The 22,234-nt window shown below is 51.0% G+C and overlaps 1 protein-coding gene across 1 annotated transcript; it reads right to left on the reverse strand.

Moving 5' to 3' along the window:
* Positions 1-4,135: 4,135 nt before the first annotated feature.
* On the reverse strand, positions 4,136-22,001 carry SKOR1 (SKI family transcriptional corepressor 1; the record flags this gene model as incomplete). The annotated part of the gene is made up of 8 exons (XM_081887873.1): positions 4,136-4,551; positions 7,187-7,252; positions 9,024-9,098; positions 11,185-11,259; positions 12,736-12,807; positions 15,908-16,015; positions 16,641-16,740; positions 20,022-22,001. The coding sequence occupies 8 exons, from the start codon at positions 21,999-22,001 to the stop codon at positions 4,454-4,456; spliced, it is 2,574 nt and encodes an 857-aa protein (XP_081743999.1). The 3' UTR covers positions 4,136-4,453.
* Between the last annotated feature and the right edge of the window lie 233 nt (positions 22,002-22,234).

Below are 22,234 nucleotides of genomic sequence, written 5' to 3' on the forward strand. Positions count from 1 at the left end.
TTCTTGCTTTTTGATCTTGTTGGTCATGTATGCCTCTTTGCGTTGTGGGAGACCCTACACCCTCCATGATTCCCCTTGCCTGAGATCTTGTAAGGCTGCTGCCTGCCAGAGGAAGAAGAGGAGGAGGAGGAGGAGGAGTTTGGACTTAATAGCCTGCCTTTCACTACCCTTAAGGAGTCTCAAAGTGGTTAACATTCTCCTTTCCCCTCCTCCCCCACAACAAACACTCTGTGAGGTGAGTGAGGCTGAGAGACTTCAGAGAAGTGTGACTAGCCCAAGGTCACCCAGCAGCTGCATGTGGAGGAGCGGGGAATCAAACATGGTTCACCAGATTATGAGTCCACCCCTCTTAACCACTACACCACGCAGGAAGTACCTGAGGGGTTTTCCTCCCCACCTTTTAGTTTATATGTGTCAATTGTCTTGAAATATTGTACTATTTGCCCAGCTGTGTCACCTGAAAGGATCTCCAGGTCCTGCTGGGCACCCTGGTTGTCATATCAAAGGAACTTCAGGAAATCCTATTTCCAATATTAATGGTTTGTGTAAACTCTGTCTGGAACTATGTAAAACTTGTTCACCCTCAGGAATGTCTCACCTTGACTTGCCTGAGCCATTGGAACCCCACCTTATACGTATTTCTGACATTTTGCCCTTGTGACGCTGAGTTTTAAAGAGGAAGTCCTTCTTCTCTACACCAAAATTTCAAACCTTTAAAAGAGATGTCACACTTTATTCTTGGTCCCTCACCTCCTTGCAAGGACGGGGCGGACTCTGTTGCAACAAAAAATAAAAATCAGCCTTCCTTTCTCTGGACCCTGCCTCAGCTCATTCGTCTCTGACCGAAAACGAACTTGGGGGACACTGAGTCCTTTAGACAGGGTGTTAGGCAAGAAGAAGAAGAAGAAGAAGAAGAAGAAGAAGAAGAAGAAGAAGAAGAAGAGTTTGGATTTGATATCCCGCTTTATCACTACCCGAAGGAGTCTCAAAGCGGCTAACATTCTCCTTTCCCTTCCTCCCCCACAACAAACACTCTGTGGGGCTGAGAGACTTCACAGAAGTGTGACTGGCCCAAGGTCACCCAGCAGCTGCATGTGGAGGAGCGGGAAAGCGAACCTGGATCACCAGATTACGAGTCTACGGCTCTTAACCACTACACCACAAAGGCACACACACACCTATTTTCTGGTGACAGTATCAAAACTAATGATGTTATTAAGCATCTGTTGAACCACCACAGAAGCCTCTATCTAACTTATTGGACAGATTTATTTCCAGGACAGATTTATTTCCAGGGGTAGAATTATGGGTGGCCCCTAGATGGCCATCTCCCACCCACCTCTTCTTATGTTTGATCCCTCCAAGGACAACTTCTGGGGGTTTCTTCCCACTTCAATATTCTGCCTTCTTTCTAATTTTAGAGGTTTTGCAATGAAGAGAGAGAGTGTCAGGCCATGGCTGTTCAGAAATTAGAAAAATGAACTCTGCACATGCTCAAAGGCTGTTTCCATCACACATCCCAGCAGCAAGCCCTGCTTTCGCCAAGGGGCCCAGGGCTTAAAATATGCTGCGACTTGGTTCAAATTAAGCTGTGAGAGGAAGACTAGGAAGTGAGTAGCGGGAGCAAAAGAGAAGCTGTGGCTCAGTGGGGGAGCAATTGCCTTCTATCTGAACATCCCTGGTTCAATCCGCAATGGAATCTTTTCACTTTTGCCCTCCCATCAGATGTCAAGGAGATAAAGAACTACGCAACTTTTAGAAGACACCTGAAGGCAGGCCTGAATAGGGAAGTTTTTTAATGTTTGATATTTTATTTTTTATATTTTGCTGGAAGTCGGCCAGAGTGGCTAGGGAAACACACAAGGTGGTATTATTATTATTATTATTATTATTATTATTATTATTACTGCTACAACTACTACTACTATTAATCCCGCCCAGGGGATCCGATTCCGGCGCCCTCTGCTGGCCAAAGAAAGTATAGTGAGCGCTTGAGGAATTGCGCTAAGCAGGAAAGGCGGCTGTTCTCACGTTTCTTTTAATTCGTGTCTAACAGGCAGGTTTGGGGAGGGGCAGCAATCCGATGCTGCAGAAGAGGAGGAGGCAGATATGAGCACAGGGCTCCAGGCAGGAGATGGCTTATATTTGTTCCCCAGGAGCTGCGAACAAGCAAAGCTGGAAGGAAAGTAATAAAGTGGTTTAGGATCGTCCGAGGCAGCTTATCCGGTTTGGCCCAGGAGAATGCAACACAGATCACTGGTCCATCTAGCTCAGCATTGTCTACACGGACTGGCAGCTGCTGTCAAGGATTTTCAGACAAGTAACACTCCAAGCCTTACCTGGAGATGAGGCCGATTGAACCTGGGGCAAAGCAGACGCTCACCACTGAGCTGCAGGCGTTTCCCATGAATCACTCCTGGCCTCCCCCCCCCCCCGCAGCTGCTCTCCCAAACGCAGCTCAGGCAGAGTTGCGGACTTGGCTTACTAGCTGGTCAAACAGGAGATTCCTGCAAACCAGCCAGCAGCTAAGGGCCATAGCTCAGTGCTAGAGCATCTGTTCTGCATGCAGAATGTCGCAGGCCCATTCTTCTGTATCTCCAGGTAAAGCTGCAAAAGTCTGCGGATCTGAAACCCTGGAAAGCCTTTGTCAGCCAATGTGGGCAATATTGAGCTAGATGTGTGCTAACTCAGTCTAAAGAAGACTCCTCTATTCCTGTTTAAACCTGCCCTTGATAGGAGGGCTGAAATCCTATTCGATCTTTACAGGAATCATAGAATTGGAAAGGCCTCATCATCAAGCCCAACCTCCTGCAATGCAAGGATCACAGCTTAAGGAAGGACCTCAGCTCACGGTAGGAGAAGTTCCCAGACTCAATCCCTGGCAAGATTTCCAGGGAGGACTAGGAAAAACTCCTGTCTGAAACTCTAGAGAGAGCTGCTGCCTGTCACTGTGGACTCTACTGAGCTTGATGGACCATTGGTCTCGCTCAGTATTCGGCTTGAAACGTCAGGATTCAAGCAGGGGTGCTGTCAAGGCACGACTTTGGAGGAGTCTCCCGGTTACATGAGCTGGAAATGCTACAAGGAAGTGATTGGGAACCCTCATACCTCAAAAGAGGGGTCCCGCGTAAATTCACCAGCCAGGGGTGCCAACTTGAATAAAATATTGGGAGAGGGCAGGTAAACCCCACCCCACATAATCGATCACATGATGCAGTGCATGCACAGTATTTGAATGGCAAGGCTCATCAACTTGAGGGGAGGACCTGGCCCCCTCAAATATTTCATTGGGGGCCCGAAAACCCCTAGGTCCCTAGGAGTTGGCTCCTAGGAGTCCAGCATCTAAAATGACCTCACAGCTCCACCGCTGCAAGGGAGCCTTAACTGATGATGAAAAACTGTTGTCCATATTTTGCAAAGAGAGAGAGAGACCATTTCAGATGCTCTGAACCTCGATCTGGTCTCTCCTCCTTCCCCCAATAATAAATCCATCACCAATCACGTGTGGCTTTTCGAAGTTCGCTACTTTGTTCAAAAGTCGAATTTTATTAAACAAGAACCAAACAAAAACGGGGGGGAAACAAAACCCAAAAACGAACACCTGACAAATTTTCTCCGGGAACAACTAGGGGGGGCGGGGGGAGGAGAGTCTGTTCTGGGAGCGGCCGACGCTGGCGATGATTTTTTGGGGGGCGGGGGCGCCAGGCGTATGTCCTGATCGCCGGCCTCTGTCTTTAAAGTGCTGTTATACATCAACAGTTTACAAGAGATGATGGTCGAGGGGGCTGGGAACATAAATAAATATACAGAATAAATAAACCAGCAAATAAATAAAGAATCGTAACGAATACTGGACGGGGGGAGTCGGGGAAATCACAGTACGCTTCTTCTATCCATTGCACATCGCCACTTGGAAGCCCCCCCTCCCCTCCCCAGACCAAGTCTGTGCCAGGGTGGAGAGGCGTGGACCCAAAAAGTGGAAGAAGATGGAGAGAGAGAGGGGGGCGGAGGCGGGCCAAGGAACTGGGCTGGGCGGAGCGGGGCGCTGGGGTGACTCCCCGTCTCACCCCCCCAAGTCAAAGGACCTCGCCTCCGCCCCCTCTCCCGCCTTCCTTACCCTCCACCCTCTCCGAGGTCTTCTCAGTCTGCTTGTGGTCCCGATGCCATCGGCGGAACAATCCGACGCAGCCTCTATTTACACGACGGGGGCGGGGAATGGAGCGCAGGTCACTCCGGATTCCCTCGCCTGTCTTATTTACACAGCTCTGCTTCTTTCGATTCAGGCATGGCTTAGTGTCTCGCGGGCGTCCTCCCCGTCCAGGATTTCGTGAGTCTGAGTTTGTGTGGCACGCACGCCCCTCCCCCCCCATCCCGCTTCCACGCTTCTCTGCAGCGACGGCTTCGGCCCCAGACTTTTGCGGGGAGGGAGGGCGCTGGATGTGGGGAGGGTTGCTCACTGGGGCAGCAAAGGAGGCTTGAAGGAACAGTTCCCGGTGCAGTGGCGAGGAGTCAGCATTTTGCAGGAGAAGTGGTGCAGCGCGTCGTGAGCCTCTGTGGAGCGGGATGCAGGAGGGAGGGGGAGGGAGGGAGGGAGGGAGGAGAGAGAGAGAGAGAGAGAGAGAGAGAGAGAGAGAGAGAGAGAGAGAGAGAGAGAGAGAGAGAGAGAGAGAGAGAGAGTCAAACGCAGTGTAAGTCGTCCCACATGCCAATCCCCCGCGCCCCAACACTAATTTCTCGTGGGTGGAAACGGGCGTGTTTAAATCCGTGGTTTTTTTTTTTTTTTTGCTTTATTTCATAAAAATTTATAAGCCGCTTGATTGTAAAAGCAAAAAGCAAATCTAAAAGCGGTTTACAAAAAAGATAAAACAATGTCATTATCAATAAGAAAAACTAACAGTTTAAGAGTTTCACAAAGTTAAAACAACAATAGCCTGCATTTCAGTGGGTTTGATTCTATGATTATGTGGCCAAGCACAGATTAAAACTCCTTGACACCTGAGTGTTGTTGTTGGGGGTGAGGGGGAATCTTGACACACTGACTAGGCCTCCTCAGAGCCAGGGGTAATGCAATATGGGGAGGGGGACCCTCTATCTTCCCAGCTCTTCCTAAGCAATTGAGCATCCAGGAACCCCATTGCACACACCCTTAGGGCCCCAAGCCCTTCAAGATCACAGCCAGGGAGGCTTAATCTTCTTGAGGTCCATGCAATCTGGGAGTGGAGCGGCTCCACCCTTGTCATTCAGCCCAGACGCTAAGATCTAGCTCTGAGGTTCTGTTCTGGCAGTTCCGTCACTGAGAGAAGTGAGGCTACAGAGAACCAGGCAGAGGGCCTCCTTGGTAGTGGCTCCTGCCCTGTGGAATGCCCTCCCACCAGATGTCAAACAGATAAACAATCCTTTGACTTTTGGAAGACATCTGAAGGCAGCCCTGTTCAGGGAAGTTTTTTATGTTTGATGTTGCATTGTGTTTTAATTTGTTGAAAGTCGCCCAGAGTGACTGGGGGAACCCAGTCAGATGGGCAGCATATAAATAAGTTTTTATTATTATCTTCATCTTCATCATTGTCAACAACCATACATCCCTTTTAAATCTTACCTCTTGGTTTTATTAAAATAGTGTTTATATTTATATTGTTGTTATTATTAATATCCTGGCTTGAAAATGTATCAAACCACCCTCCCTCTCTGTATCTTCACCTCCATGACTGAAGGACAAGAAACTGCAGAAACTTCGAAGGAGGAAAAAAGAGGCATAAATGCCTTATACTTTCTTAAAAGGCATAATCCTATATGTTGGTACAGGGCCAGCTTGGTGCCCTCCAGGAGCTTTTGACTGCAACTCAGCAGGCTGGGGCTGATGAGAGTTTTTGCTCAAAACACCTGGAGGCCACCAGGTTGGTAAAGACTGCTTGCCTAGACAAAAGCGCATCCTGGTGAGTTCAGTGGGGCTTTACTTCCAGGTAAGTGGTTAAGAGTCGGTGGCCTTCAAATGTCACTGAAATCTGTGGCACTTGCTTGCGAGTAAATGTGCATAGAATGGAGCTGCTTATTGCCCAATTGAAATGAGCCTTAGAAACAAGCTGACCTGCCTGATTGATTGATTGATTGGCTGCATTTACTGTATTTTTCGCTTTATAAGACGCACCAGACCACAAGACACACCTAGTTTTTGGAGGCGGAAAACAAGAAAAAAATATATTCTGAATCTCAGAAGCCAGAACAGCAAGAGGGATCGCTGCGCAGTGAAAGCAGCAATCCCTCTTGCTGTTCTGGCTTCTGGGATAGCTACGCAGCCTGCATTCGCTCCATAAGAAGCACACATATTTCCCCTTACTTTTTAGGAGGGAAAAAGTGAGTCTTAGAGAGCAAAAAACACGGTATATCCCACCTTTCCTCCAATGAACTCAAGGTGGTTACATGGTTTCCTCCCCCCCCCCCCAATTTAAACCTCACAACAACCCTGTGAGGTAGGTTAGGCAGTGTTTGGCCCAAGGTCACGCAGTGAGCTTCATGTCCAAGTGGGGATCTGAACCCCTGTCTTCCAGGTCCTAATCCAGCATTAGTTCCTTTGTGGGCTGTTCAAAGGGAGACAGAGACCATCAATCTGTGAGGCACTTTGACTAATGAAAAGGTCCCATACACAAGATTGATGCCTATTCTACTCCAAACAAGCCCCTGAGCATAATCTGTGCCAGTGTGGTGCAGTGGTTAGTGTCCTGGACTAGGAGACCCGGGTTCAGATCCTCACACACAGCCATGTAGGTCTCTGAGTAACCTTGGGCCAGTCACCATCTCTCAGCCTACCTTACCTTACAAGCTTGTTGTGAGGATAAAATGGGGAGGAGAACTATATTCGGCTTATGCTGGGGGAACCCAGTCAGATGGATGGGGTACAAATAATATTGTTGTTGCTGCTGCTGCTGTTTTAGTTTGTCCAGCTTCTTGGAGCAAAGGTGGGAGATAATTTAAATGGATCTGATGATGCTCACAATCTGATAATATACATATCAGTATACTCAAGATATTGCTGTTGCTATTGAATAACTGCATTGATACTGATGAGGGGAGTCCCTCCGGTGAGACGTTTTTGCAGAGACACGAAACTCTGACGATGTATAAAATTCAGACGATACTGCCCCACCAAACCAGCAGTTTGAGGGGGAAGTTTCCCCGCATTTCCACCAACCTTTTAGCTTCTGCTGAATGGCGTAGCGAGCTTTCCTTTCTTGGTCCAGCTCATTGCACAGGGTATCTGGGAAGAAAAGAGGAGAGTGGGCGGGTGGAGATTTGGGAGAGGGAATGAAAGGGTATTTGATCCACACACAGCCTGTCTGGCCACACTGCCTTTCATCTCTCAAGGCCCCAATAATCTGGCTTCCCTTACACTGGTGTTTCCCAAACCTGGGTCTCCAGCTGCTTTTGGACTACGACTCCCATCAACCCTAGCTAGCAGGACCAATGGTTAGGGATGATGGGAACTGTAGTCCAAAAATAGACCCAAATTTGGAAAACACTGCCTTACAATATGCTTTGACAGCTCAGCGGAAAGGGGACAAGAATCCTGCCTTTCACTCGTGACCCCAAAGAAAGTGAAAAGCAACAACTGTTGAAGTTTTTAAGGAGGCTGGAGAGAGGCTTTGCTAAGGCTTATTGTAGCAGTGCTACAGGACGCAGGTGGCGCTGTGGGTTAAACTACAGAGTCTAGGACTTGCCGATCAGAAGGTTGGCGGTTTGAATCCCCGCGGCGGGGTGAGCTCCCGTTGCTCGGTCTCTGCTCCTGCCAACCTAGCAGTTTGAAAGCACGTCAAAGTGCAAGTAGATAAATAGGTACCCCTCTGGCGGGAAGGTAAACAGCATTTCCATGCGCTGCTCTGGTTCGCCAGAAGCGGCTTAGTCATGCTGGCCACATGACCCAGAAGCTGTACGCCAGCTCCCTCGGCCAGTAAAGCGAGATGAGCACCGCAACCCCAGAGTCAGCCAAGACTGGACCTAATGGTCAGGGGTCCCTTTACCTTTACCTTTATTGTAGCAGCAAACAATTTGCAAGGGGGGCTTGGCCTGCTAACTTCTTGCAGCAAAAGCAATGCCATTTTGCTCTAGGAAAGGGTCTAGCTCAGCAGTCGAGCATCCATCCTCCTTGCATGCAAAAGGTCCCAGATTCAATCCCCATGGCATCTCCAGGTAGGACCAGGAAGTCCTCTGTCTAATAAACCTAGAGAGCCATTACCAAGCAGTGTCAGCAAAACCGAACTAGTTGTATTCCCTCCCCGCCATTTTTGTGTCATTGTTGCTATACATTGGAAATCAACAAACCTATATTTATATTAAAAAAAACATCCCTGAGCTACATCATGATGGACCCATGAGCTGACTCTGCATAAGGCTGCTCCCTGTGAGTTTTAGGAGCTTAAAGAAAAGGTTGGAATGCCCACTCTGACCCACAGCAATCTTGTGGAGGGGGAGCCATCTGAAGCAAGTCTTGGAAACAAGCAGAAACACTTAGGTGGCCACATATTATTGGGAGCATCTTACTGTCTTAGACCCATTGGTCCCTCTAGCTCAGTAGAGTCTACAGGAGCTGGCAGAAGAAGAAGAGTAGTTTGGATTTGTTATCCCGCTTTATCACTACCCTATGGAGTCTCAAAGCAGCTAACATTCCCCTTTCCCTTCCTCCCCCACAACAAACACTCTGTGAGGTGAGTGAGGCTGAGAGACTTCAGAGAAGTGTGACTGGCCCAAGGTCACCCAGCAGCTGCATGTGGAGGAGCAGGGAAGCGAACCCGGTTCACCAGATTACGAGTCCACTGCTCTTCACCACTACACTACACTGGCTCTCCAGGGTCCCAGGCAGGGAGGCTCTGCCACTGAGCCAAAATTCCACTATTATTTATAGTCGTCGTCATCCTTTAGCAAACAGAAAGGGAAGGGTGGCTTCTCCTAGTTTGGCTTTACTGGCGAGCTCTGGCTTGGGTAATTATGGGGTACGAGAGGGAGGAGGAGGAGGAGGGAAAATCATCCCGTACCCCGCACTATTTGCAGCTGCTGCACCATTTCTTCGCGGTAGGCCAGTTCCCTCTTCATCTGGTCTTGAAAGTTATCTGTGGGGTTTAAAAAGGGATCTGTTACTCCCGGGAAAAAGGAAATCCGGCGAAGCGAATATATACAAACGTTGTTCCCGCGCTTCTGAATGTATCAATCCGGATTAACTGCAGACCCCCGCCACAATCCAAAAGACACAGAAACAATTTCAGACATGCTTTTTCGTTTATAGGTTTTCATTTAAACTGGCTTCTTTTTTTCCTTTTAAAAGTGCAAAGGCACCTCACTTCCATATACAGTGGTACCTCCGGTTTGTATTAATCTGGATTAATTGGTAGTTTCCTTTCCCCGTCCCGCCCCGCTTCTCCCAGAAAAACAATTTCAAAGGTGTATTTTCCTTTAATCCCCACTCTCCATTTCAACGTTTATTTTTCAGGGACAAGCACTCCCGTATTAATCCGGATTAACTCATGGGGTTTACTCGCACAATCAATCAAGAATACAGAGAAAGCATTTCAGAGGCGCTTTTTCTTCTAATCCCGGTTCTTTCTCGCTCTGCGCTCCCCCGCTGTCCTTTAAAGGAATCTTGGCGTCTGACCTCCCTTAAAAGACAATGTGTGAAGGAGGGCGGAGGAGCAGCCGCTCTTGTAAACAAGCGAACAGTTTTGAAAGCGGTTGTGAAGACAAAAGCTAAGGAGGTCTGGGCGACCTTGAAGTCCGGCCCCAAATCCAGGCCCTCTCGCCTTCTCTGCCCGAGACCCTTCTCCGTCCGCGCCCAGCTAGGCTTGAAAAGTTGGAGAAAAGTCTGGGTGGCGTATCTAATAGTTGCAACCGCCTTGCAGCAACCTCGCTATAGGAGTCCGCAACCCGAATCAAACACCCTTCGAAATGCATGGACTGAGTGACACTTCCTCCATCTTTAAGATCTCTCAAACAGAATAATTGAGGGGCGATGTATGAATGGAGGAATGCGCGCTTCACCTGCATGAAAAGCTATTTTCAGTCCTTTTGTTGTTTTGTTGTTGTTCTTGTTATTATTACCCTCCTTTCATCGTAGCTGTTAACAATAATTTTAAACCTCATAATTATAACGAGTTTGAAATTCTTTACGCTCGTAATTTATGAGGAAAGGAGCGGTCCTGCTATTTTAGAGGGCAGGACAATATTTAATTCCAGTTCAACTACAGATTAAACACCCGACGAGGATGACGCTCTCCACACCCTTCAATAACATCGATATCTCGGTTACTCGGCAGTGAGTCAAATTAATTTCCATGGAACCCACTTCCTAGAACTGAGGGCGTTTAATGGGAATTACTCCCAGGAAAGAGGATTGTGGGAATGAATGGAAGAGGAGATTCCTCTCTCTCTCCTACAATTCCCCCTGCCTTTCGGAGTGGGAAGTCCAGGTACCTCCAAAGAATCCGCCTTACAGATACAGCAGTTCGGCTCCAAACCATTCGAGCCAAGCAGAAACTCTGCAAAGGCGCGAAAGAGTTAACCTATAAATTAGCAAATTAATAATCGATCTGCTGCTTCAGCCACGGCAAGAGCGCGGAATATTCGATATCAATTCCTGGCGCCTTCAATTGGCTGAACTCCGATTTCCCCTAAAGATGCTGAGAGCTTGCTGGTCAGCTCGGTGTTATTTGGACCGGACTTGGAAAGGGTTGCGCTCAACTGCAAAGGGCAGGTAAAGACCCGCTTGGGCAAGTACGCCAATGCAAACTTCGCAAGTGAACCCCGCATTTAGTCTTCAAAACCCACAACTAAATTTTATTAGGACCGACCGAAAGGTTACAAAACAGTGGCGAGCTTCAGTGTTCTCCAGAACTCTTCATCAGGTACAATGCAAGATTGCCTGATGAAGAATTCTGGAGAACTCCAAAGCTTCCGCACTCTTTCCTAAAAATGTTCGTTGTTCCTAATAAAGGTATTGCCCTGTTGTGGATTTTAGAGGTTTCTTTGCTTTCCCTTATGAACCAACGTGTCTCCCCTGGCCTTTTGCGTACATTTTAATCGGATGGTCTACAACCCATTAATTGCAATCCGCTTCATGCAATTTCCCCCTTATAAAATGTTTTATTTGCAATCGTTGTAGAAACAGCGGCCCTTTACAGAGACCTAAGAAGGCGGTGGATATACCTTTCAGACTTTGGAATTCCCGTTCCAGTTTTTTCCTCAGCTCCATTTGCTCCATGAGGAGTTTTTGCAACTCATCTGTGAAGAAAAGAATATTGGGTTGAGCCCAGAGGGAGAGTCAGGGTAGGTGGACCCCAATCTTCTCGTTTCCCCATGGGGAATCATATAATTGTAGAGCTGGAAGGAACCTCAAGGGTCATCTAGTCCAACCCTAATATAAGAGATTTTATTAGAAAGAGAGAAAGAGAGATTGACAGCTAAGGCATTTAAATTCGTCAAAAGCTGTTCTATTAATTTCGGGTTGTTGCTATTTTAAAAGAAAATGAAATCAAAACAAATACACCAATGCATCTTCACTACCAGCGCAGTCCAACGCCTGTTTACTCGGAATTAAGCCCCTTGATTCCTAGGTCAGCGGGCTTCCTTGAACCCAAGCTGCAAATCTGGGCTGGGGAGGTAAAGATCCTCCTTCCAGATGCGCCCTGACCCGGTGAGAAACCACCCATCTCACTCTCCTGCTTGGATACTGACAAAAGACCCTTTAAATTTCTCCATTCCATACCACAGCAGAAATCCATAGCGAGGCTGTCAATGCGCATTATGAACGGGCTCCCACCGCCGCCCCAGAGATGGATAGATAGATCTAGAAATTAGGTTCGATGGACCACAGATCTCGAGGAATCGCTGCTAATACGTCCCTCTCAAATCTACATTAAGACAGGCAGGCGAGCCAACAGGGTCTCCTGACCTAGAAACGTGAATGAAAAACGGGGGGGGGGGGTAGCGAAATGCGGGAGGGAGCGCGTTTGCTTCATCGGGTGTCTGAAAAGCGAGGGAGACGTTTGGGCTACGGAGTGTAGACAAGAGAGACTGGACGTAGGCAGACGACGGAAAAAGAGAGAATGAGTTTGCCTAAATAACAAGGCATGTAAGAAAAGAAGAGCTATAGTCTCTTCCCGATCTGGTGCCCGGTCAGTTGGTTAATGTAAGAGGAGTCTGCTGGATCAGGCCCATTTAGTCCAGCATCTGGATCTCACAGTTGCCAAACAGATGGGAAACCCACAAGCAGGATCTAATCATAAGAGCCCTCTCCCCTCCTCTGGTTTCCAGCAACTGAGATTCAGAAGCATTGCTGCCTCCAACTATGGAGGAAGAATATAGTCATCCTGGCTGGCAGTCACCGATTAGCCCTCTCCTCCATGAATTCATCCAGTCCTCTTTAAAGCCATCTAGGTTGGTGACCGTCACTTCCTCCAGTGGCAGTGAGTTCCACAGTTTAACTGCACGCTGCCCGAAGAAGCACTTCGGTTGGACTCCAGCAGGCTGGAGCTGATGAGAGCTGTAGTCCAACACCCCAACACCAGGGTGGGGGTGGGGAACTGAGCTAGAAGATAACAGGGGAGGAGGTCCGGGAGGGAGAATCGCTGTGGATTAGCCCTTTGTGAAAGTTATCCTTAGATGCTTCCCATTGTCCTCGACCTTCTTTGCGTAGGCCCCGCTCCTCTCCCCGCCCCCTTCCCTTGTCCAGCAAAACCACCAAAAAGGCGCTCTTACCTCTGGCGAGGTTCCCAATATCTTTCTCCCCCAGTTGAGTCCCGGTGACGTCAATGCTGACCACCTCGTCTCCTGTGGCCAGGAAAGAGGAAAGGCAAAGGGTGAGAGCTGATTCAGCCCTCACCCCCCAAAACGCGCACACACCCTGGCAAAGGCACAAAAGGAGCCAAGTGTAGAGGACCCCCCCCCCCATCACCTGCCCTTGGCGGGCAGTAGCAATGGACAACTTGGAGGAAACAAAAGTAGAGATGCAGTTGGTGGAGATTGTCATACATTTGATAATCAAAGTTAATGTGAGACTCTGGGTCCTTCTCGACATTTGTGCACACGTTGAAAGAAAATACCTCGATCGTCCCTACAATATCACGCGATGACATGCACGTGTGGACGGACCGGCATTGGCCCAACAGCAAGAGCTTCGCGTAACCTGTCAGGGCCTCAGGGATTCAAGAGCGGAGCTGTTAAGTGATGCTCACGCACGTGTGAACTCAGCCTTCCTAGCATTGCCATCGCTTCCAGGCACACCGTGCTTGCACCCGGTCGCTAACATCTCCCCTGGGTCCTGCTAGGCTTGTCGTACCTCCTTTTTACCTACTCTATATATTACAGTATAGAGCCTTAAAGCGTGTAACAGCTGATTTTAGAAGTCTGGTACACACCCGGCAGAACTGGGAGCACATTTACTGGACACTTTAGTCCTCGTCTGAAAAAATGGGCATAATGGCGACATCTCTCCCACACCGCTAGTCACACGACCAGACGTAACAAAGATGGCTTTGAAAAGGCAAAAGTGGCATACTAAGATGTGCTTAGAAATCCCATCCGCCTCCTTCCTTGCAGACTCAGTTTGCGCTCAGCATCAGTCCTACACACCACCCGACCATAGGCACGTGTGAATGGCCGTTCACAGATCTAAACGCCACCCAGAAGATGTGCAGACTGCGCCAAACGCTGGGTGCTACTAATTGCACATTAAGGTTAGACTGTGCAAAGGACCTGCGTTCCCACGTCAACCAGACCGCAGCTTAAGCGGTTTCGGGGTCCTTGGGGTGGGACCCTAAGGTGTACTCAGCCGGAGAGTAAGCCCCGCGAGTCCAATGGCTTACTCATTGCCACCTTTCATTTAAGGTAGGGGGCGATTTCCAAGGAATCCCACAGACAGTCCCGGGACTGGCTCTCGAGTAAATCGGGCTGTTGTTGCAAAGGGGCTGAGAAAGACTCTGGCAGGAGAAAGCGTCGAAACAGCCCCGCGAGGGGATCCAGGTGTCGCCCTCCTGAATTAACTACCGAATGAAAATTTCAAGAGGGCGGGTTGGCTGGGGATGGGGGGGGGGCAGAGCAGCCGCCGCCCTTGAATGGAAACCAAGCGGTTTCTTCCCAGCCAAATCCCGCTGCTCCTTTGCGCGGAAAATTTATCACCGAAATTACAGAGAAGCGTGGAAGGTGTCGGGAAGGGAGACAGCGAGGAGTCCCAGCCCCCCTTCCCCCGTTTAAGGAGGCCTTGATTTGTAACATCTAGCTATACCGTCACCATTCCTTCGTTCTCTCTCGTTCTCTCTTCCTAACTTCAACTTTAAATATTTATTTACCATGTATTGGAGGCGGGGGGGAGAGCAAACCTCTCACTGAGATCTCCAATACATCTGGCGTTTCTTCTCCCCTTTTAAACTGGGAGGGCTGCCTTATATTATTTAGCTACGGTCCAATATATCAGTTCTGAAAAAAAAGATGAACTGTGCTCACTTGGGCGTAGCCAAGCGGGGGGCAGGGGGCAGTTGCCCGCCCCCAAATCAAGTAAATCAATAAAAATATTTAGCTAACTGTGGTTCAGCCCCCCTAACATAAAGCCCCCTCCCAATAAATCCTGGCTCACGTCTTTCCCTCCTCTGCCACACGCACTTTTACTTCCGAGAAGTTTCATTCGTGTTACATTACACATTGAAGTTTAGACGGAAGCCCTGAGACGGGTGGAGTTTTATACCCATCGAAGTAGCCCTAAACAGCCTTGGCCAACCTGGCGACTCCCCGCCCCCAACTGATTTCAACTACAACTCCCATCAGTTCCAGCATTATATAGCTCTGCTGGGTGGCGGGAATTGTAGTTCAAAGCAGCTGAAGTTGTTAAGAAAACCGGGGGTGGGACACCCCATGATTTACTTGGGAAGTCAATATTAGCCACTATTGACACGAAGGGTTGTTTCCAATGCCAGTTGGACTCAAGAGTTGACCCACTGAAATTAATAAGCATGGCTAACTTTGGTCCATTCATATCAATGTCTCTGCTGTGCGTAGTAGGACTTCGTTGAATGCAGCTCCTAAGTTAACACGCCTTTCACTGCCACTGAGTACATAGTAAAAATGCTTCCGCTCACAGCTATTTCTCTCCCAGCCCGTCAACAGAATATGAGTGAGAACTACTGCAAAGTTTTCACTTACAAAGCCCATATGGGTGTACAGAGGCTCAGTGAAACCTCTGGCCAGAACAGGACTCATAGCAGACCCGGTTGCCTTGATGCTCCCTTTTATCCTAAGTTTGTGGTCGTCTGAGTGCAGCCAGATGTTTCGGTCAAAGAGTCCCGCCATGACTGCTTGAGGATGGTGGGACTAGAGGTTCAAAACATCTGACCAAGCCCAGAAAGGCTGTTTTAGGGGCTGTAACTCCAGAAGCCCCAGCAAATCTAGGCACCGAGTCTTTTGCTAACAATTAGCATCAACCAACCCTTCTCTTCCAGTTGTGAAGGAATTTATTATTATCTCGGTCAATGAAAACAGGGGCGGCAATGAGGGCACATCCCAGCGAATTTCGGCTACCAGGAAGCCTGCTTTGGTTGAAGGTGAACCTGGCCATTAGCCAATGGGGACAACTGGCCTGGCAGGATGGTTAAGCACCTCCAAGAGCAGGGGGCACAGCCTGGAATCCTCTGATCCACCTCCTATGCGCCGCTACTTCTGCAGGGTAGGTCTCCGAGGCAAGAGGTGCCTTTAAGAACACCTTTGCTAACCTGGTGTCCTCCAGTTGTTTTGGATTGCAACTCACATCAGTCCCAGCCAGCAGGGCCATAGGAAGTTGGGAGGTGATGCAGCCCGCAAAACCTGGAGGCCACTAGGTTGGGAAAGGGCTGGTTTCAGGGCCGCCCACCCTCCTTTTTCCAAAGTCAGCACATCATTTTACCTCGGTCGGTGTGGGCTGGGCTGGGCTGAGAGACGCTCCTTTGGTTCTGATAGGATTTCTTGCTCTCCAAATCCTCAGCTGTCGAATGATTGTCTTCTTTATCTGGTTCTTAGAGCGAATAAACCGATTTTGCAGCACAGGCAACGAAAGTATGAGCCTGATATATCCTTAATTACATAATTAAGGACAAAGTCCTCGTTAAAGCCTTCTTAGGGGACAGCCTAATCGCCTTGCCGAGGAAAGGAGCTTGCTCCTTGGGAAGCTTTTATCCCACCAGTTTTCTAACCCCCCCCCCCTTGCACCGACTCCTTCCTCATGCAGCGTTCCCAGCTGCCCTCCTTCTATGGGGTGGGCGCGCGGCGTCGGCTGCGCTTCAAAGAAGTGGGTTTTGCAGAGTCCCTCCTTTGGAGAGTTGAAAACATTGCAATACGACCCCCGGAAAGAGCATGCTTGATTAAACGCCTGCAGGGTATAGTCTATTTTCTCCCTCCCACCCCACAAAAAAATAAATAAAGCCAATAGCAATATATTAGATAAACAATATTGGCAGGTGAAAGTTTTGTTTTTAAAAAATGACCCCTGGTTTATTTGAAACGTCTGGCCAAATATTACTTTTTTAAGGAAGTGGAAACGTTTTGACATCAATTCAGACAATTATTAAGACTTTTGGAATCAAACAAAAATCCCGCCAATGATGCTTCAAAGTATCTCTAGGCACGTGGTTCATACTTACCATTCCTCTCCGGAGTGCAGAGGTAAGGGGTTGTCTGGGGGCCCAGAGGGGTGCTGGCCTTGAGAGCTTGCGACCGATCCTCTCTGTCTTGCGGATACACCTGCGAAAGAAACAGCGCAACATTTACATTTATTATTATTTTTCCTATGCTCCATTGTTTATTTTTTTATTCTATTTGTTAATTAATGTTATGCCGCCGTGGGAAAATCTCTCTGAAAGCAAATAAGTGAGACACACACCCCTCAAAAAAAGCGTTCCAAACGCTGCCAAATTGGAAACTTTTCCATGTCCCCCGCCCAGCTTTTCCGAAAACAAGACCCCGCTCCAGCTCAACTCAGAAAACTAATTGTCCATTGGGGAGAGGGAAAGGAGTGGGGGGGCGTGTTCGGCGGCTGTGTGTGTAAAAGGTCTCTTGTCCAGCACAGAAAAAGCCACTTCAGCTGCGATTTTCTTAGAGGTATATTTATTGGGGACGGTAGAGGAAAATTAGCCCCCTTCCGAGTCAGCCTTGGAAGTCAAGAGTTTTCCAAAGCCTGCAAGCTTCTCTCCCCTCTGACCTGCACACCCCCGGCATCACCCCCCCCCCACCTTCCCTTTCTCAGCTCCTCAAATCTAGCAGTACTTTAATTCTATCAGCTTCAGCCAATAGATCCGGGGGTGGAGGGAGTGACGACTCTTCCTAGGTAATCCGTGTCCTTATAGTTCCCAGGGGTCGTGCCTGAAACACTTCGTGTCTAAAGAGTGTGGGGACCCAGGAAGCTGTGGGGGTGGGTGGGGTGGATTTAGGGAGGATTCATGCTGGTGATCCAATCCCACCGGAGGTAGTTAAAATGGGGAGGGAGAGGGAGAGAGGGAGAGACCTACTTCCTAATATTGAAAGGAGAACTCTCCCTTTCAACTAAGCGAGACACCGCTCTCCTCCCACCCCACAGAAAGCGGGCTGGAGGGCAGTCCTCGCTGTGGCAGTCCCTTGACCCCTACTCGTATTGTATTATCTCGCTTATTCCTAGCGTCGATAACTATCCCTCAGTTGACTCTCTTGTCAACTGTTTTGCGCGGGATGAGGACTAGAAACTTGCGTTGCCTCGCTCCAGGCTCACAGCGTCTCTTGCCTGAGGACTGCGCTCCGACTTTTAGGGTCTTTGCAAGTGGGTCAGTTCATACAACAGCGGGCCAGTCCCTGCCTTCACTCAGCCTAGTCTACCTCACAGGGTTGTTGTTGGCATTAAATGGGGGGGGGAGAACCATGTACCACACCTGGAGCCCCTTGGAGGAAAAGGTGCGCCAGAAACGCGGTAAATAAATACACAATGATTTAAAAACTCTCTGTGGGGAGAGGGCTTCCTTCCCAAATCCATTTGATTCGAAGCGTCTTCGCAAACGCTGCCTCGGTGCGCCCCTTTGGCTGTTGCCGGAGCAACCTGGTTCAAAGCCACCGCCTCTGCCATAGAGAAATTGGGGCGGGCGAGGCAAGTCCTCTGGGCTTCTTACTAATTAGATGCCTGCTATGGCATCTGCCCCTCGATTCCGGGAGAGATGGGGCCCACCAGCCGGTCTTCCGACGTCCGGAAGCAGCTTTAACCCAACTCCTAGCCTTCGCGGCGCTGCAAACTGGGATCTGTCCACGGTGCTGAAGACAGCGCAAGGTGCCTTCCCAGCATTTGCGGTCTTTGGGCAACGGGTGGGATGCAGACTTTCAAATCCGAGCCGTAAATTAACGGAACTGGAACTGTTTTGACACTTCGGCTACGATCAGGGTCAATCCACCGCCTTCTCCCAGCCCAGGCAGGTACAGTCATGGAGAATCGTATCACGTGGTTCAGGGCTGGCCTGGCTCAAGCCTCTATGCCCACGGATATCCCGTCAATGCGTTATTAAGAGTGCAGATTTAGGAGGGACTCACTAACTTGTGCTGAGTTTGCCCAGGGACATGGAAAGCTGTTTCATACCAAGTCAGGTCATTGGCTCATCTAGTTCAGTATTACTTGCACTGACTGGCAGCGGCTCTCCAGGGTTGAGAAACGGGGATCTCTCCTAGCTTTACCTGGAGGTCCCAGGATTCGACCTGAGACCTTCTGCATGCAAAACAGGTCTTCTAGACTACTCCTGAGCTACGGCCCGGCCTTTCTCCTGAAAATGTGGGAAGTAATTTGCAACTAAAGTGGGAGCACTTGGACCAGCATCCTTTGCTTGCCTGACCTATCTTTTTAAAAAATATATATATTAATAATTACACAACCAACTCGAGCAGATAATAATAATAATAAACTTTGAAACCTCTCAGACTTCTTTTCAATCCGCAACTGAAAGCCATTCGGTCGCACGCAATTAAGTTTTACTCAGAGTAGACCCATTGAAATGAATGGACCTATGTTAGTCGTGTTCATTAATTTTCATGGGTCTGCTCTGACGAGGACTGGTGCTGGATCCAACCATTGGTTTCTGACCTCCTTCCTCTCTCCCTTGGAAGAGTCTCCCCGCATGCCAGTCTCTTTTATCAGAGTTCACTAAAACCTTGCGCTCCTGCAGGGTCAGATTAAGAGGCCCTTAGCATTTAGAAGATTATGATGCACCCCTCCAGTCTAGTATGTAACTCAGAATAAAAACAATACTAAAAGCGGGCGAAGTGCACGTAGTGGGATGAAAGGAAGTCTAACAATTTTCCCCGACCACAGACAACCAATTCGGTGCATTTTTTTTAAAATCAAATGTCAAATTCTTAAAAATAAAATAAAATATCGGTTTGTGAGCGCGTGTCCCTGCTTTGCTGGTGCCCCAAGCACGTGCTTGGTGTGTCTATTGGGAAATCCAGAGCTGCACTCGCGAGCAAAACCTCGGAGCTCAGGGTCACTCTTTCCTCTTACTCTTGGTCTTCTAGACCAGGGATGACTCAGACTCCCAATTGTTTAACAAACTACAAACGGCCCGTCTTCCCACCTGCCTGCTTATATCAAGTAAGGGGGTGGAGGAGGACAGGGGGTCCTTATCCGGCAGGACTGCAAGCTCCCGTCTGATTAGGAACATGCATTGCTGGGCTGAGCCTGGGCTCCCAGCCTCCCTACATCTTAACCACTATTTTGCGCAAAGGTTATGGAAAATCAGCAAGAATAACGAAGTAGAAGGTCCCACAAGCCCGAGGTCCTGTCCTAAACCACCCACCCACCTGCATTTGGCAACCATGGCTGGGAGAAAGTCTCTCAATAACACCCCCTGCCGCGCGCGCGACCTCCCACTCCGGCGCTGGAGAGCCACCCAGACATAGTTCTGAGCGACTCACGCTCTCTCCATCGTGGTGGAATTCGGGGCGAGGACGGGAGGGCAGGAACTGGCATCGCCGCCCTTGGTTCCCACCCCGCTTCCCCATATCACCCCTCCTCGCACCTCATAGCCGCCCCTGCTGTTGTTCCTGGCCGGGGAGCTCCCTTCGGGCTCCAGGGCCTTCTCCGCAGGCTTCTCCGAGGCCGCCAGGACGCCGACGCTGCCAACGGCTGCAAGAGGCTCCTCGGTCTCGGTCAAGAGAAGCTGCTGGGGCGGAGAGGCTTCCTCGGCTTCCTCGACGGGCACCTCTTCCTCATCCTCGTCCTCGGGAAAGCGGTTGGATTCGACGTCCACCTCGGGCTCGTCCACCGTGTCGTTGCCCGGAGAGAGGGAGCGGTAGCTGGAGCTACCCTCGCTGAGGAAGTCCGGTGAGAGGTAGCCCGGGCAGCCGGTGGGGCCTCCGTAGGCCTCGCGGGTCCCGTAGAGCTTGGCTATGCTCTCCGCGTCTTTCACGACGGGGCGGAAGGCCGACAGGTAGCTGCCTTTCCTGGGCAGGGGCAGCGGGGGCAGCAAGGCTTCGTCCCCGGAGCGCTCCTCCTCCCCGACGGCCGCAGCTCTGGAGAGGGCGCTGGAGCAGCGCTCGCCGTCGGCGGCCCCGGAGCCCGAGCCTTCCTGTGGGGTGGCGCTGCTGCGCTCGCTGCCCGACGGCTCCGACCCTTCCAGCTCCACGTGGCCGTGGCTCCGCAGGCCCAGAGGCTCTACTGCGGCGGCTGCGGCCGCGGCGGCCGCGGCCACAACAACCGCCGTGGCGGCCGCCTTGGCCTGGCTCTGGGCCGGGTAGGGCGGCACCGGGAGGCTCCCGGAGGCCGGCCAGAACATGGGGAAGGACGGGTAGACTCCGCTGTCCTTAGCCGAGCCCCCCGGCTGCTGCTGAGGCTGGGGCGGGTGGGGGTGCGGCGGCCCCCAAAACATGCCCTGCGGCAAAGCACCGGCTTTGACCTGGTCGCCTCCTCCGGCGCCTCCCAGGGAATCGTCCTGCTTTTTGGGGCACAGCCCGAAGGCGGCGGCGGGGAAGCCGTAGGGGGGCGGGAAGAGAGGCGGCGGCAGCTTCTGCAGCATCCCGAAGCCCTTGCTGGGCACCGGGATGACCGGGTAGCTTCTCACGGCGGCGGCCGGCCCGTGCGCCCCCGCGGGCAAGCCCAGCCCGCCGCGCTCCCCGGGCTGCTCCTCGGCGCCGCTGCAGCGCAGGCTCTTGTGCACCGGGGGCAGGTCTGTGGAGGAGGGCGGCGGCGGGTGAAGGGCGCTCTTGGCCGCGTGGGAGGCGCTTCCACCGCCGCCGCCGCCGCCCGCCCCGTGTAAGGAGAAGGTCCGCTTGCGAGTGCCGCCGTTGAACATGGCCTTGACGTCCTCCCAGGCGTGGCTGAGGTCGTCGGTGGCCGTCTTGTCGCTGAGCTTGAGGTGGCGGCGCCACGAGTTGAAGTTGGCGGCGTCGGGCTGCGTGTACTTGGCCTCGGGGGTGCGGTGGGAGTGGAAGATGAACTTGTTGGGCGAGAAGTACATGCTGCAGTAGCTGCACTTGATGCACTTGGCCCGCGAGCTGTTGTAGCGGGCCGGGATGAAGCTGCCGCGCGAGCCCCAGGCGCACTCGTGCACCACGTCGAAGGCGAAGTTCTCCGGCAGCTTGGGCGGCTTGTGCTCGCCCAGGAAGGACTTGCAAAGGCGCTCGGCTTCCCTCTTGGTGATCATGCCGCAGCGCCGCGAGGAGATGGGCATGGCGCCGGCCCGACGGAGAATCTCCAGCTGCACCGGGGTGCACTGCACGCAGGTGATCCCCAGCGCGACCCGACGGTTGTGGATCTCATTGTAGCTGTAGTTCTTGAGCAGCGTGTTGGAGATCTGCGCCAGGCACAGGCGCTCCTGCCCGTCGATGACGAGCGACACGATGGGCACGCCATACAAGGAGGTCTCCCCGACTTGGTTGGGCTTCAGGGGGCTGGCGCCCGAGTAAGGCTGCAGCTCCTGCTTGGAGTGGGGCGAGGAGGAGGAGGAGGAGCCAGAGTCTCTCCCAGTTCCCAGCTGACTGGCGGCGGCCAGCGACTCCATCTCCCCCCCAGACGGCCGAGCTCCTGCGAAGGAAGAAGGAGAAGAAGAAGAAGCACTCAGGGCGGGAGGAGGCTGCCAACATTTTCTTACGAAGTGGTGGGGTGGCTGCGAGGAGGGGGAAGCCGCGGCTTGGGGAGGGGGCTGGGCAGGGGAGACTCGACCCCCAGAAGCCCAGAGGCTCGCCGTCGAGGCAAGAGCCGTCGCCGGAAAGAAATGAGGACAGACCCAAGTTC

This window comes from Podarcis melisellensis (assembly GCF_964234715.1).
Source record: "Podarcis melisellensis genome assembly, chromosome: 14".
In the NCBI taxonomy this organism is placed as follows: domain Eukaryota; kingdom Metazoa; phylum Chordata; class Lepidosauria; order Squamata; family Lacertidae; genus Podarcis; species Podarcis melisellensis.